This window comes from Venturia canescens, chromosome 6 (assembly GCF_019457755.1).
Source record: "Venturia canescens isolate UGA chromosome 6, ASM1945775v1, whole genome shotgun sequence".
Lineage (NCBI taxonomy): Eukaryota > Metazoa > Arthropoda > Insecta > Hymenoptera > Ichneumonidae > Venturia > Venturia canescens.
In genome coordinates this window covers 14,626,765-14,639,582 of record NC_057426.1, presented here as the reverse complement: position 1 = coordinate 14,639,582, position 12,818 = coordinate 14,626,765, and the positions used below count along the sequence as shown (strand labels likewise).

Sequence of the window (12,818 nt, the reverse complement as noted above, 5' to 3'; positions counted from 1 at the left end):
GAGTCCCCTCATATCTGTAAACAAATAAAAATGTAAAAAAAATTAAAAGATATTACAAACTGACGACATATATCAAAATCGAGTACGATCGATATTAACAAAGACGAACAAGAATGTAGATATACAAATACGGTTTATTTCCAATACAATTTTGTTACTTTTTATAAAACTTGATTGAGGGTGTACAAAGATCCTGTACACGCTATTCATTTATGCTACAAATAGTGATACGTTTATATCGTATATTTATACATATAAATATATTTATTATATAGTAAAAACTATAAGAAACTTACGATTTTTTATATACAAATAATCCAATGAGTGGGAACCTTCGTCGACATTTCTTTCTTCATTGGATGGAAGAAAATTGAGACAGAAAACATGTTCACCAATAGAGTTCTATCAAAGAATCCGCATTGCACTGACGTGCTGAACAAAATTTTCTGACTTTCCATTCAGAAATCAATTTTTCGAGGAAAAAGAGGTTTCCCTTTCACAGATTACGAAATTGAGTAGATGTTATGTACTGATTGACGTACGTTTTGCTCGAGTGCATAATACCTACGTGTTCTTGTGCCAAAAGAAAATTCCACAAATATTTTTGGTCAAAAAAAAACAAATAAAAATGTTAATTGTCGTCTAATATCCGGAAAGGATGAGTTATTCATGTCACGCTTATTTTACGCATTATTATTAAGATCATGAAGATCCTGAATAGCTTCTCGTAAGAGAATAATTAGTGTATTTTGTTGCGAGGGATTTAGGAAGTTGCGTTTCCTCCCCAGGCGTGTATCAAGTTTATCGTTTTGTTCAACTTTGAGCACCACTCCAGCCTGTCCTCCTTTGTGTCTGCGGACAGGAGATGCCTAAAAAATGACCACAATTATATCAAGATTGTTATCACTCATGTTTCTTTTTCGTCAAATTTGCAATATTTTTGTGAGCGATAACTGACAACGAAACGGTTGTTCAATTTTCCCTTCCTTTGACCATTTGGGCCTGGACTATCTTTTTTGGCGTTAGCATAATTTCATTATTTTTTTTGCTTACATGCGTCGTTTTATTAATTTTGAATGTATTGAGGCTGAAAAAGTATAATTTCGAAGCAGAGAGCTCAGATTCCAATCGATAAAGTTTCCAATAATTTTTTCAAATAAATTTATTTCATAGTTTCAGCATTTTTATGATCCACTATACTCAATGACTAGACGGAATGTACTTCACGTTTTTTTTTTTTTTTTTTTTCATGAAAACCAATCAGTGGGCTTCCTACGGCAGGCCAATGAAGAAGCTCGCTTTGGATCAAGTTGAGGAATCAGATCATTCTATTTCACTTTTTTTTTTCTTTTCAAAGGAAACTCTACTATTGAATTCAGGAACTTACCTTATCGTAGTTTGCGAACCGTTCCTTACGAGAACAAGACTCTCGGTATCACCGGGCTGGGCCGGCCTGATACTCTCCAGTAAGAAGGTATTAGGTCGAGCGCAAATGTCACGTGATACCAAGCCAACATTCGTTGTTGTGATCCCTGAAATACGCGTAAATGAATCACTTTGAAAATTATTACTCAAAGTTCAAGAAAGTTGCAAAATCTTGCAGATTTGAAAGATTTTGTATTTTTTCCTTGATTTGATTTCTATTTAAATTGAAATCATCACAAGCACGATATTTTAAAAAAAGTTGATGTTTGCATCAATTAAAAAATATATCTTTATTTAAGTACCTTGTAATTCGATGCTCCCGATCGGCGTCTTTTTTCTCTCGTCGTCTGGATATTTCCAGTAAGAAAGAATGGCGCCTTTAAGGAGACACCAGCGTCGATGCCACGCTCCGAAACCAGAGACATCCTCGAACATGGTTAAGAACCCTCGATGTTCAACCGAAACGGACAATTCGCAAGCAACGTGCATTTGCAATTTTCCCTCCAATGCCAAATCTTTTGGCACCTTTTCATACGAAAGACGTATATAGGTTTGAATTATTTACTTTTCCGAGTAGAACGATAACGGGTCGATATACAACAGGATAATAATTACCTTATTCAGAGTAAATTGCTGACGATTTACTTCCTTAAGGCTAAATATGACGTAACCAGCCGGAGCAAAAGCCGGAGTTCGGACAGCCCCGGGACCTGCGGGACTTTGAACTGACGGCATTATCAGGCGGCTTTCTTGCTTCAAAAACTTTTTCGGAGTTTTCCCTCCAGACTAAAATTGAGAATAGAAATAGAAAAACAATAATGATGCTTGTTATTTTAATAATTTAACCCAAGACCTGTACAATTGATTTTCTCGAACATGAACCTTTCAATCAGCTACAAAAATAAAACCAGCTACATCTACTTTGAGATATACTCTCTTTGAAAATGATTTTTCGACAAAATAAACAATGGTGTTCTCGACACTAAATTTCAAAGATTATTGTTTTATTCATACTCCTGATTATTGATTTTTCTTACATTTCAACGAATTTATTTACCTTTTTGCTGACTCCGCTGTGATTACCGGAATTCCCGTTGTTATGAATGTGGTATTTGATCTCATGAGGGAGAACTTCAGCGCGCGTTTCAAGGCTGTACACTTCGATTGTTATTTTGAAATCGCTGAAAAGATCTTCCAATTTTAGGGTAGACGGAAAACGTACGCAGGCATCGCCGTTTTCAGCTTGAACGACAGGTGTAACAACAATGTTTTCCAGATAACGTACGAGACACACAAAATGGAGGCAAGTGTCAGAATCGACGTTTCTAAAATAATCGCGTTTCAAGGGCAACGTTAATGCAGAAATTGTCAAGGATCCGCTTTCTTGCACCTCCGATGATCCAGGCACGACCGGTCTCAACGTTCCTTCCACCTTCAGACGCTGAATTTCATTCAATGCTGCTTGACGTCTGTGTGCTTTTAGAGACCAAAATAATAGCAAATTTAAAAAAATATATATCACGGGGACTATGAAAACCATGAGAAAAACAATGTTTTTTGGTCGCATTGTCATTGAGTTATTGGAATCAACAACTCGGAAGAAACGAACGGTAAATAATTACTGATAGAAAACCAAAATAATAGACGTACTTGCAACGAGCAAAAGTCTTTCTCCCTCGACTTGTTCCCGAGATCCAGTGAATTCGACAGTCGCATGGCACAAATTCAAGGCTTGGCTAGCCTGTCCAATGATTGTTTGTTGTTTACAGACTTCGTCCATCAGACGTTTGATTTTTTCCTGAACGAGAGTTGATTCGGTTCTCTCATCAGAATTCGTTCCACTTGTTCTGTCAGAGTCCATCTCGTTGACTCGAGTTACGTGACGGATCGGTGTTTTCGGGGTCTGAAAATGTTCGATTTTTCGCGAATCAACATAAAACAATGTGACAAACCTTTTTAAGAGTAAATCTCACAATTATAAATCTCGTAATAATAATAAAAAAACTGCGATAATTCAGCAAAACTGTGTTCTTCTCAATAAGAGACCGTTCAATTCAAACGAAAAACCAAAAAAAATTGAAGAATCAAAAACAAACTCAGTACTTCTATCCTCTCTTGACGCGCGTAAATTTCGCTTTTACATTGACACGTTGAGTCAATTTCACCCGAAAGGTACTTAATTGGCCTGTCATCAGCAGCCCTCCGATTGGTTTTTATATAAATCAAACGAGTACATTCGATGTTTATAAATTTAGAAAATTTCGACAGATTTAATCTAAAATGGTTGGGGAACTGATTGAAAAAGTGAGAATAATAATAATAATAATAATAATAATAATAATAATAATAATAATAATAATAATAATAATAAAAACACCAAGTTGAGGAATATTTCTATATTTGAAAGTTTGTTTAAATTATGGATGCGAAAATTGTACTTAAAAACGCGGCCAGAAAGAAAAGTGTTTATGCAAAAACAGAGGATATGAGAGAATAATAAAATATCTTTTCTAACGAGGATATTTGTTCCTTCAGAATGAGTCAGTGTAGCAAGGAATGGATAAACATCAAATCCAGTGTCAACAGATGAAAAACAGAACGAATATATGGAACTACTCCTATTGGTACATATAATGTTAATGTAGATTACATAGAACGAACAATTTAATTGTTAGTAAACGTAAAAAATTTATGAAGATATAATCGCGGCATGCTTATAAAACGAATAAAAGTTTATAAAAAATTGTGTGAAAATAAAAATACCTGAGATTGTTGTTTTCTGTAAAAACTGACACTGTGCATGAGCGGTATACAACTCTCACCGTCAACGACGTACTGTTCTCCCCTACGAGGTGAGCGAGTAGGCGTCACTTTGATCGGTGAACGGTAGGCCGAGCCGTGAGCGTATTTGAAGCTCGTCGATGCGGACGAGGGGCTTTTACCGGCACGGTTCAATTTCGGGGGTGTCGGACCGTGCTCGCTCTCTGCCTCTTGTCGAGCTAAACACTCATCCAAATACTCGTCCATCTCGTCCAATACTGATATGTCCGAAACCGTACTATCTGGATCCGGATCGATCGATCGCTGCAAATGATTGTACAGTGAATTCGTTTCCCACCGCAAAGCATTAAATATAAGGGTCATTCTATACCAAACCGACTGATCCGTGACCCCGATCATTTTTGATTTTGCTGAAAATTTTCTATTATTTTGTATCTACTGAAAGAAGTCGTTCCTAATGTTTTTAGATTTTTTCCCAACCAACTCATCTGATCACAATAAATTTTTCAAATTTCATACAATTTTTTTGTGAACGCTCATAACTTCTTCAATAACAGAGATATCGAAATATTATAGTAGATCATTTTTTTCGTCTTAAGTTGTAGTTTTATGAAAAAAAATACAAAAAAAAATAGCAAAATGAATTTTTATACTTTTTTTTCAGTTTTTAACCGAAAATATATTTTTTTTCCAACTTGGACCGTTTTGATTTTTTTCAAAAAATTCACGTTTTAATAGATCTTTTTACACATGCAGAAAAATTTTTAGCTTGTGATATTCATAACTTGTTACTTTTTTTTCTATTTTTTACCTCGTGTCAAGCAAAAAAGCGTTTTTCCTCCTTATTATTTTGCTGCAATATTTCGTATTTCATAGTCAATAATTTATAATTAATTGTCGAGAAAAAAAAACGTTATAAAAGATTGAAAATATCGTCTGTGAATTCTTCTTCGTCGTTCGAACATGATAATTGCACAATAAATTTCAATAAATTTTTCGACTCTTTTTCCGAATATTTCTTCGTTCTAATTGAAATCTTAATTTTTTTGTAAAATCCAATCGAGGACGCGATGTGATTCGAAAAAAAATGATGGAAAAACGTAAATTCTGTTGTACAATGGAATTGAACGTGAACATGAAACTATTGGAAGTAAAGTGGATTCGCACCTTTTTGTTCATTGCTTGTTGATTAACAGCACGAAGAATACTTCTTTCAAGGCTCGTGATCGGTTCTTCACTCTCCTCGTAAGAGTCATAGTCGTCGTCTTCGTTTTCAACGCAATATTCTGCCTCGGTTTCAGTCTCAGTAGCTTCTTCGCACGTTGCAGTTTCCGGCTCCGTGGTACCAACTGTGTATTCCGTTTCTGTTTCAGTTTCTGTCGTCTCGATCGACGACAAGTCCGGATAAAGGTGACCCGGCTTCGGTGGTGAAACCCGGATACGTTTCACGTCCGAAAGACTTTTTTGCTGAAATTTCGGTGGACTTCCAACGACTAAGGAAATGTGAAAAAAAAATGGGCAAATATAGAATTGTTTTTCAATCGATGCTTCCGTATTTTCGTATTTATAAAATTATTTACAAGAATGTTCCCAAATTCGCGATTTTTATCAATTATCTCAAGTTTCAAGGCTGATTAAGTTTTTTCAAATATTTGTCCGATTGCCAAATTTAAAGATTCTCGTTGAATGAGCAATAAGTTTCTTTCAAGTCGAACTACTATGCTTCTTTGTAGGATTTTCAGATAAAAATACCTTGTCGTTTGGTTGGTGAACCTTTCATCTGAGACCCTCGTCTTTGTTCATGGCTCTGAGAGCCTGGAAGTGGCGGAGGCGGCGGAACTTGTTCCTAAATTGGAGAAAAAATGTCAATAACGCGTCGGATGGATTTGGGGTGAAATGAATAATTCATGCCAAACGTCGTAGCATACGATGGTACCATTGAAAATTGTTTTACCAGTGCCGGTGTCGGTTTTACTGGACAGACTGGCGAACTTTTCGGAGAGTTCGATTTGACTTCGCTACTTTCGCTCGTTCTAATGCACGAGCCTGCAGCCGCTTGGGCCATTTCTTTGTTTCGATTAAAACGCGATCTCAACATATCTAGTTCTCTTTGTCTTTCTATTTGAGTCTTGCGCAATATATTATTTTCCAACTCTTGTGTCGGATGACCTTGCTCGAATACCGCTCTATTCGCGTTCACAGATTTGAGAGAAGTCCCGTTTTTCGACTGCGAACCCGAATTATCTGAAAATTAAAAAAAAAACCTTGAATTTTGGCCCATCTTTTAGATAGGATTGTGTGAAAAAAAAACTAAAAAATGTAATCTTTCAACGATAATGAAACGGTAAAGAGGTAAAAGAAAAAGGTAAAAACTAACCGGGATTAGAATATTTCTGTGAAGTTTCACTATTGGATTTTTCGCGCTCGAGTAATTTTTTGGTTGGAACAGAAGAAGTGAGAGGTGCTTTCGGGATGAGGGGTGCTTCGCCTTTGTTGTTCTTCTCGAAAAGTGCCATCCTCTCGGTCAGGGTCATTTCAGCCGGATCCCTCGCTCTGGTATTCTCGGTAACCTTGGATTCGAACAACGAAGCTTTACTCAAAACTGAACCTGGTGATGATTTAATTGGACTCTTTGGTGAACAATTGTAAACTCCACCACCGAATCTGGTTCCGATTCGATTATTGCTAACCCCCGAATTGTTTTGATTTCTCGCTGTGGCTGACGTTTTTTCCGGTGTTCCCATAGTTTCCGCTTTGTTTTTCGAGGTTCCGGCGATTGGCGATCTCCCAGTGCTTTCAGAATTATTATTTCTCTTTTCTCCTTTCATCGGGCTCGATTTTACACCTATTCCCACCTTTTCGGTTGTCTCTTTTTCATCCTTCACTCTTGATGACGCTTTCGATTCCTGGGAACAATTCTTATAGTCATACACTAGACGTGAATTGCTCTTAGTACGAGTATATCCCTGTGACTCCTGCAAAATATTGAGGGACATCGTTTTTGCGATTTTTCATCTCTTTATTATTTTTCTTTTTTCAGCAATTCGCCGCAGCTTGAAAGAAATGGCGAGGAATTCAGTTCAAGCAATCAAAACTTTGACATAAAAATTTTCAACGGGAAATTTATAATTGAAAAAAGTATGATATAGTATAATTGAAAAATGAAGTCTGAAGTATGAAGTATAATTGAAAAAAAAGTATGTTTATATTTAAGCGAAACAATATGCAATCGAATGGTCACAAAAATATAATAAATTTAATAAATACATTTGAATAAATTTAGATTGAATTTAGAGAAAAATATCTGACATATATCTTGTGATATTTTGAAAATAAATTATTCGAAATATGGAAGAAATATTTACCAAAGTATCCAAGACAGATTTGTCCCACTTAAGGGGTTTCGAGGGACTCGCCGTTGTCTTTTTGTTTGGACTGGAATTGCTTTTCCATCGGCTGCAACCGCTCGTACCCGGTTGAGGATCGTAGCCCAATTTCACTTGTTCATTCATTTTGGCCTGAATTTTTTCGGCCTTACTCTCGACGGGCTTCACTAGAGACGGATGTGACAAATCGTCCTCCCAATTGTTTATCTCCGAAGCGAGAGCCGCCAAGCGGTTCAAACGAGCTTTGCTTTTTGGCGGTTGTCGTGCTTCGTGTGGTTCATCTTCTGCCGTGAATTTCTCCTCGTTTTTGTGTATCGGTGAACTCAGCTCACGACTACTGTCGTCTGAAATTCAAAAAATGATATCACATTAAAAAAATTGAATAATGAAGAAATGCGACATGAGCCATGGAAGTATCAAGGAAGGATCGCACACTAAGAAAAATAGTTATTGGAACAACGAAATGTGGCATTACGGGGTGCCAATGAAATATATGTTCATCACAAGATTAAATATGATTAAACGAACAAAAGAGTTTTAGATCAAAGTGCAGATTCATTCTCTCCGAAAACATTGCAGTTAAATGAAGAAAACTCTTCTAATAATATCAATTGTTATATTGACTCAACATTTTTTTCTCAGAGCAAATAAATAAATTGGTAAGTACAAAAAAAAATGAAATCTTCTCGTGTTTTCTGTTTCAATTGATATTAATGATGATTCATTAAATAAAAAATCGAAAATATATAATAAAAAAATATTTTGAGAATAAATACAAAAGACCAAAGTTGGGAAAAAAATATATTTGCACAACCAAAGAAAATGAAAATGTTTATCTGTAAATGCACTGAAAAATATACGAATTGAACAGCCTGAAGTGAATGAAGCATTTTAATATACTTGTATATTTTGATACATTGATAGTGACGAGGACCAATTTTAGTCACGATCTTCGCGAATGCATAGTGTTTATCGATTCAATTACATCGTACCTGAATAAAGGTGGCCAAGTCTCTGCAGCTTTGACCTCGCGCTGGTCACGGCATTATTACCATTTTCCTTATTCAACAAACTGTTCTCGCGCACAGCGATCTTCGCCGGCGACACTGTTTTCCGCGGTGATTTTGCAGGACTTTGTTTAGCGGCTGGGGACGAGACTGGAGATTTTGCTACCGTTTTTGATACAGTTTGTACTGTAACTGATAGAATGTAGCAATGAACATATGGTTATATGGTTTTTCATTTTGTAAGAATAATTGTATACAATTCTGTTGTCGTAAATCCGTTGTTGACAATTTGAATTCTATATACGTTCAATTTTATAAAATTGTCTACTCCTAAGATTTTTTCCTATAAGTCTGACCCCTCTTCTTGCTTCACGCCAGGGAGACCAAATCTTCGACAGTTGAAAAAACTTGTTTATATCCTCAACATCAGTCAGCAAACTACTCTTAGTGTGTGAGGAGTATCCTCACCAATTTTTATATCTTTATCTCTTCTCTATCGAGTGTTGTAATTTTCACAAAAATGTGGGTTTTGGAAGTTTTTAAAATCTTTAAATCCTTATAATTCTTGAACTAATTGAGATGTCCAGATCACTAAATTGTTGTTGAAAATTGAAGGTTTATTGCTGTATGAATCAGTTTTTAAAATTAAAATCTTGTGTTTCAAAGCGCAAAAATCCTTCAATTTTTAAAATTCCTGTATGGCTTTAGTTCAGGCGATACCAACTGCTTTAGAAATTAAAACGCTCATTAGTTTTTGATCTCAGATAAACCAATCCCCTGGGATCGTGGAGACCACGGAGAAACATATGGGTTCCTGTGGAGTAGTATTACACTGAACTTACCCGAAACATCAGAGTTAAAAAATTCTATCATAGAGTTGAAATACCAATCAATAAACCCTTAAAATTTCAAAAGTCTATGTATTTTTTCCTTGCCGCAAAAACATCGCGAAAAAACCCCAAAAAATCCGGCTGCCACATGAAGTGATCCCCTTAATATATATTTACTGTTGTATTTTGGACCTTTTTGAACAGAATTCAAAATATTAATATAGTTAAAATCATGAATCGGGCTTATAATCATTAAATTCCTCTAATAAAAAATATTATTAATTGGAAAAAACATACAAGGAGTTAAATAAACCCACGATGAGACTAGTCTTAAAAATCGTAGAATGAATCAATCTATTTTAGAGAATTTTTTGGAAATAATAAAAAATGTCATTCACTTTTATAAAAAATGTTTTGTACTTTCGAAGCAAAAAAACGTTGACATAGTTGATTTGAAATTTTGTTCATATTTTTAAGTGAAAATGCTTTTCAAAACAAAAAAAATGAAATGACGATTGTTGTTGATATCTCAATTAGTTCAGAAATTATCAGGGTTTAAAGATTTTCAAAACTTCCAAAACCCACATTTTTTCGAAAATTATAATGCTCGACAGAGAAGAGATAAAGATCTAAAAATTGGTGTGGATACTCCTCTCATGGAGTACTATTTTATAAGAAACTGAGGAAAATAAAAAATGGTCGGATTCACAGCTTAGGTGAAATAGTGTGAAATGCCTCATATATAGGTATATCGAAAGGTGTTGCAATTGACAAAAAAATAATCTTGAAAAATTTTTTCGAAAATTATAATGCTCGACAGAGAAGAGATAAAGATCTAAAAATTGGTGTGGATACTCTTCTCATGGAGTACGATTTTATAAGAAACTGAGGAAAATAAAAAATGGTCGGATTCACAGCTTAGGTGAAATAGTGTGAAATGCCTCATATATAGGTATATCGAAAGGTGTTGCAATTGACAAAAAAATAATCATCTTGAAAAATATTATGAGTCACAGAAAATCCTTTCTGAAAAAGTCTTATAGAGTTAAAAAGAAGCAGGGTGCACAATTTCAATTCGAAATTTGGTTTCAACTTTTCGAAAGTTTATTCATAATGACAGTTTTTAGCACCTTCAAGTTTTCAAAACAGGTCGCTCCTTCAGATCATTTATTTGAATGTATTATCATGTTACGGATAAAATAAAGAAATTTGTGACCTTCTGGACTCATAACGATACTATAGAACATTGGCATCGTTGGAATTTCTTTTTTCCACAAATATTTTGGTCGATTTCTTGAAAATTCAAAGAATTTACTGAATGGTTCAAAATAATCAAAATTATCAACGAATCAACACTGAAAACTCTGATATATCGTCTGATATGAGTCCATTAAACAATTAATCAACTTTAATTAAAATAATCACACTCTTATAGATCAAGACTCAGAATGAATGATGAAAAAATTGAACATTGGAAAATAAATTCTTCAAAATATAAGAAAAGTGATGATTTCTGTGGGAAACATTCGGAAATAACTCAAAAAATACAAACCCGGTGCTTGTGCCAAAATTGCATTGGCATCTTTCAGTGGACTGCGTCTCTTTTTCAAATCATGTCCAGCATTGGATAACTGCGTATCCAATTTCTCTCTCCTTGCTTTTGCACGCTCTAGCATACGCTAAAAATTTAAATTTTTATTTGAAAAATAACTGAATTCGATAAATGAAATAATTTTTATACCTTTGGATTAGGAAAAAGAAAATGAGTTGATTTTTAATAGTTTGAAGAAAGGATGTTTGTTTGATAACATTCAGGAAGATTGTGAAGCTCAAAAAACAAAGCAACAAAACAGTCGGTAATACTAAGAGGAGTAGCAACAATCAATGAATCAACACAACTCTGAAAGAATATAAAATAGAAGAATCATATAAATCCAAAACTTCACACTGACTGTGGTCCTCAATTTTTAATCCCCAGCCAATGGAAAATTACAAAAAGAGATGATACATTAAAAATGTTTGAAAATTTGGAAACATCGTTGTTGAGTAAGGATTTCAAAGGAAGAGACAAGTTCAAAAACTTTGATTTTCCATCATTTTTTGAGAATGTAACCCCCAAAATGTGCATAAACATGATCCACAAGAAAATAGAAATAATTTTGTCAGGGGAGTTTTTGAAAAAACTCCATTCTATTCTTTCAAAAAGAATACAAGCAAACCGAAATAAGACATGTGGTATGTCAGATTGTCGAAAGAGATGTAATAAATGTTACCTGGGTGAAGGGATCCATTGTGCGAAAGGACGCGTAGTAAGACAAGATTCGCGGTCAATGTCCTGGCTGTTTACTAACACGAGGGCTTAACGAGTCCTTCGTGTCCCTTCTGCGTCGAGCGTCGAAGTATTCTTTACCACCGAAATCTCAAAAGTCAAATTAAACGAAGCAAACAAGTTTGAACGAAGAGAGGATTAAGATTTTTGAATGAGAGCACGAGTTCGTTACACAGGCGTAGTAGTTTGATCGCGGTTGACCGTTGAGTTTAAATCTAACCGCCGTGTCATCGGGACGCGAGGGGGGTCGAGAGAGAACAAGAATTTCGTAAGCCCCGTGACAGTTTGACGCGTTATGGTTTCTTCTTTTATTTATATTTTTTACCAGTTACTCCGATGGAAACAAAAATTTCAATTTTTTTCTTTAAATGCATGGAGTTGTATTTAATTCAACTGGTCAGTTACTTTATCAAAGTTTAGACACTGTCAATGCGTCGGCGTCGTTTTTCGCGTGCACGGATTTGCTCAGGACTCGGGATAGAGAGAAGGTACGAGACAAATTCTCTTCGTTTCGTAGAGACGCTGTAGCCGCTGTAGCTGCTTTACCAAATGCGCAATGCGCGCGCATCCGTAGCGGGGGGTTACGTGCAGCAAAACTCTAACACACACTGATGCAGGTTTCATGTTCATGAAAAAGTTTTACAATTGTATAGGGGAAGGGAGATGATTTTTGAAATCGAGTGACAGCATTGGCTGCGACTAATTTCTATAGCTACGGTCGGAGGAGCGGAGCAGCAGCTGCTGCTGCGGCAGCGTGTTCTTCCTTTTTCGAGGTTTGTGGATTGGTAGCACTGCATTAGAACGACACTGATAAATTAACTCCACGGTCGCTATCTCCGACGTGATTTAAAATTGCAATTCTTTAGATCATTTATAACAATAAATGCAGTTTGATAAATATCGTCTTTAATGACACTGAATAATTTTCGAAACGGATTTGATTCGAATCTTTAAATCTGTTCATGCACAAGTCTTCTTGGCTAGAAGAATCATTTGCATTCAGGAATATCAACGCACATTTTGATATTCAACCTTCTCACGGTGGTATATATCAACGGGT

The 12,818-nt window shown here is 35.4% G+C and overlaps 1 protein-coding gene across 6 annotated transcripts; it reads right to left on the bottom strand.

Annotated features, from left to right (window-relative positions):
- Window positions 1–116: 116 nt before the first annotated feature.
- scra (scraps) lies at window positions 117–12,263 on the bottom strand. Of its 6 annotated transcripts, XM_043421681.1 has the most exons (16): window positions 11,703–12,263; window positions 10,982–11,108; window positions 8,585–8,791; window positions 7,572–7,936; window positions 6,897–7,181; window positions 6,584–6,776; window positions 6,143–6,450; window positions 5,959–6,052; window positions 5,374–5,699; window positions 4,189–4,509; window positions 3,076–3,328; window positions 2,483–2,901; window positions 2,041–2,211; window positions 1,728–1,950; window positions 1,388–1,532; window positions 117–869 (listed from the first exon to the last, which is right to left on the bottom strand). In XM_043421681.1, exons 1-16 carry the CDS (start codon window positions 11,718–11,720, stop codon window positions 764–766), a joined length of 3,561 nt encoding a protein of 1,186 aa, XP_043277616.1. In that variant the 5' UTR covers window positions 11,721–12,263; the 3' UTR covers window positions 117–763. The 6 variants fall into 6 exon arrangements, with proteins under 6 accessions (XP_043277616.1, XP_043277610.1, XP_043277612.1 ...); XM_043421675.1 differs by having other exon boundaries at window positions 6,584–7,181; XM_043421677.1 differs by having other exon boundaries at window positions 6,161–6,450; window positions 6,584–7,181.
- Between the last annotated feature and the right edge of the window lie 555 nt (window positions 12,264–12,818).

Excerpts from the sequence above, each read along its gene's own strand:
- scra (XM_043421675.1), bottom strand. Across the intron at positions 2,212-2,482 it reads ACAGCGGAGTCAGCAAAAAG|TCTGGAGGGAAAACTCCGAA; the intron begins GTAAATAAATTC and ends TCTCAATTTTAG. Across the intron at positions 1,533-1,727 it reads CGGGAGCATCGAATTACAAG|GGATCACAACAACGAATGTT; the intron begins GTACTTAAATAA and ends CGCGTATTTCAG.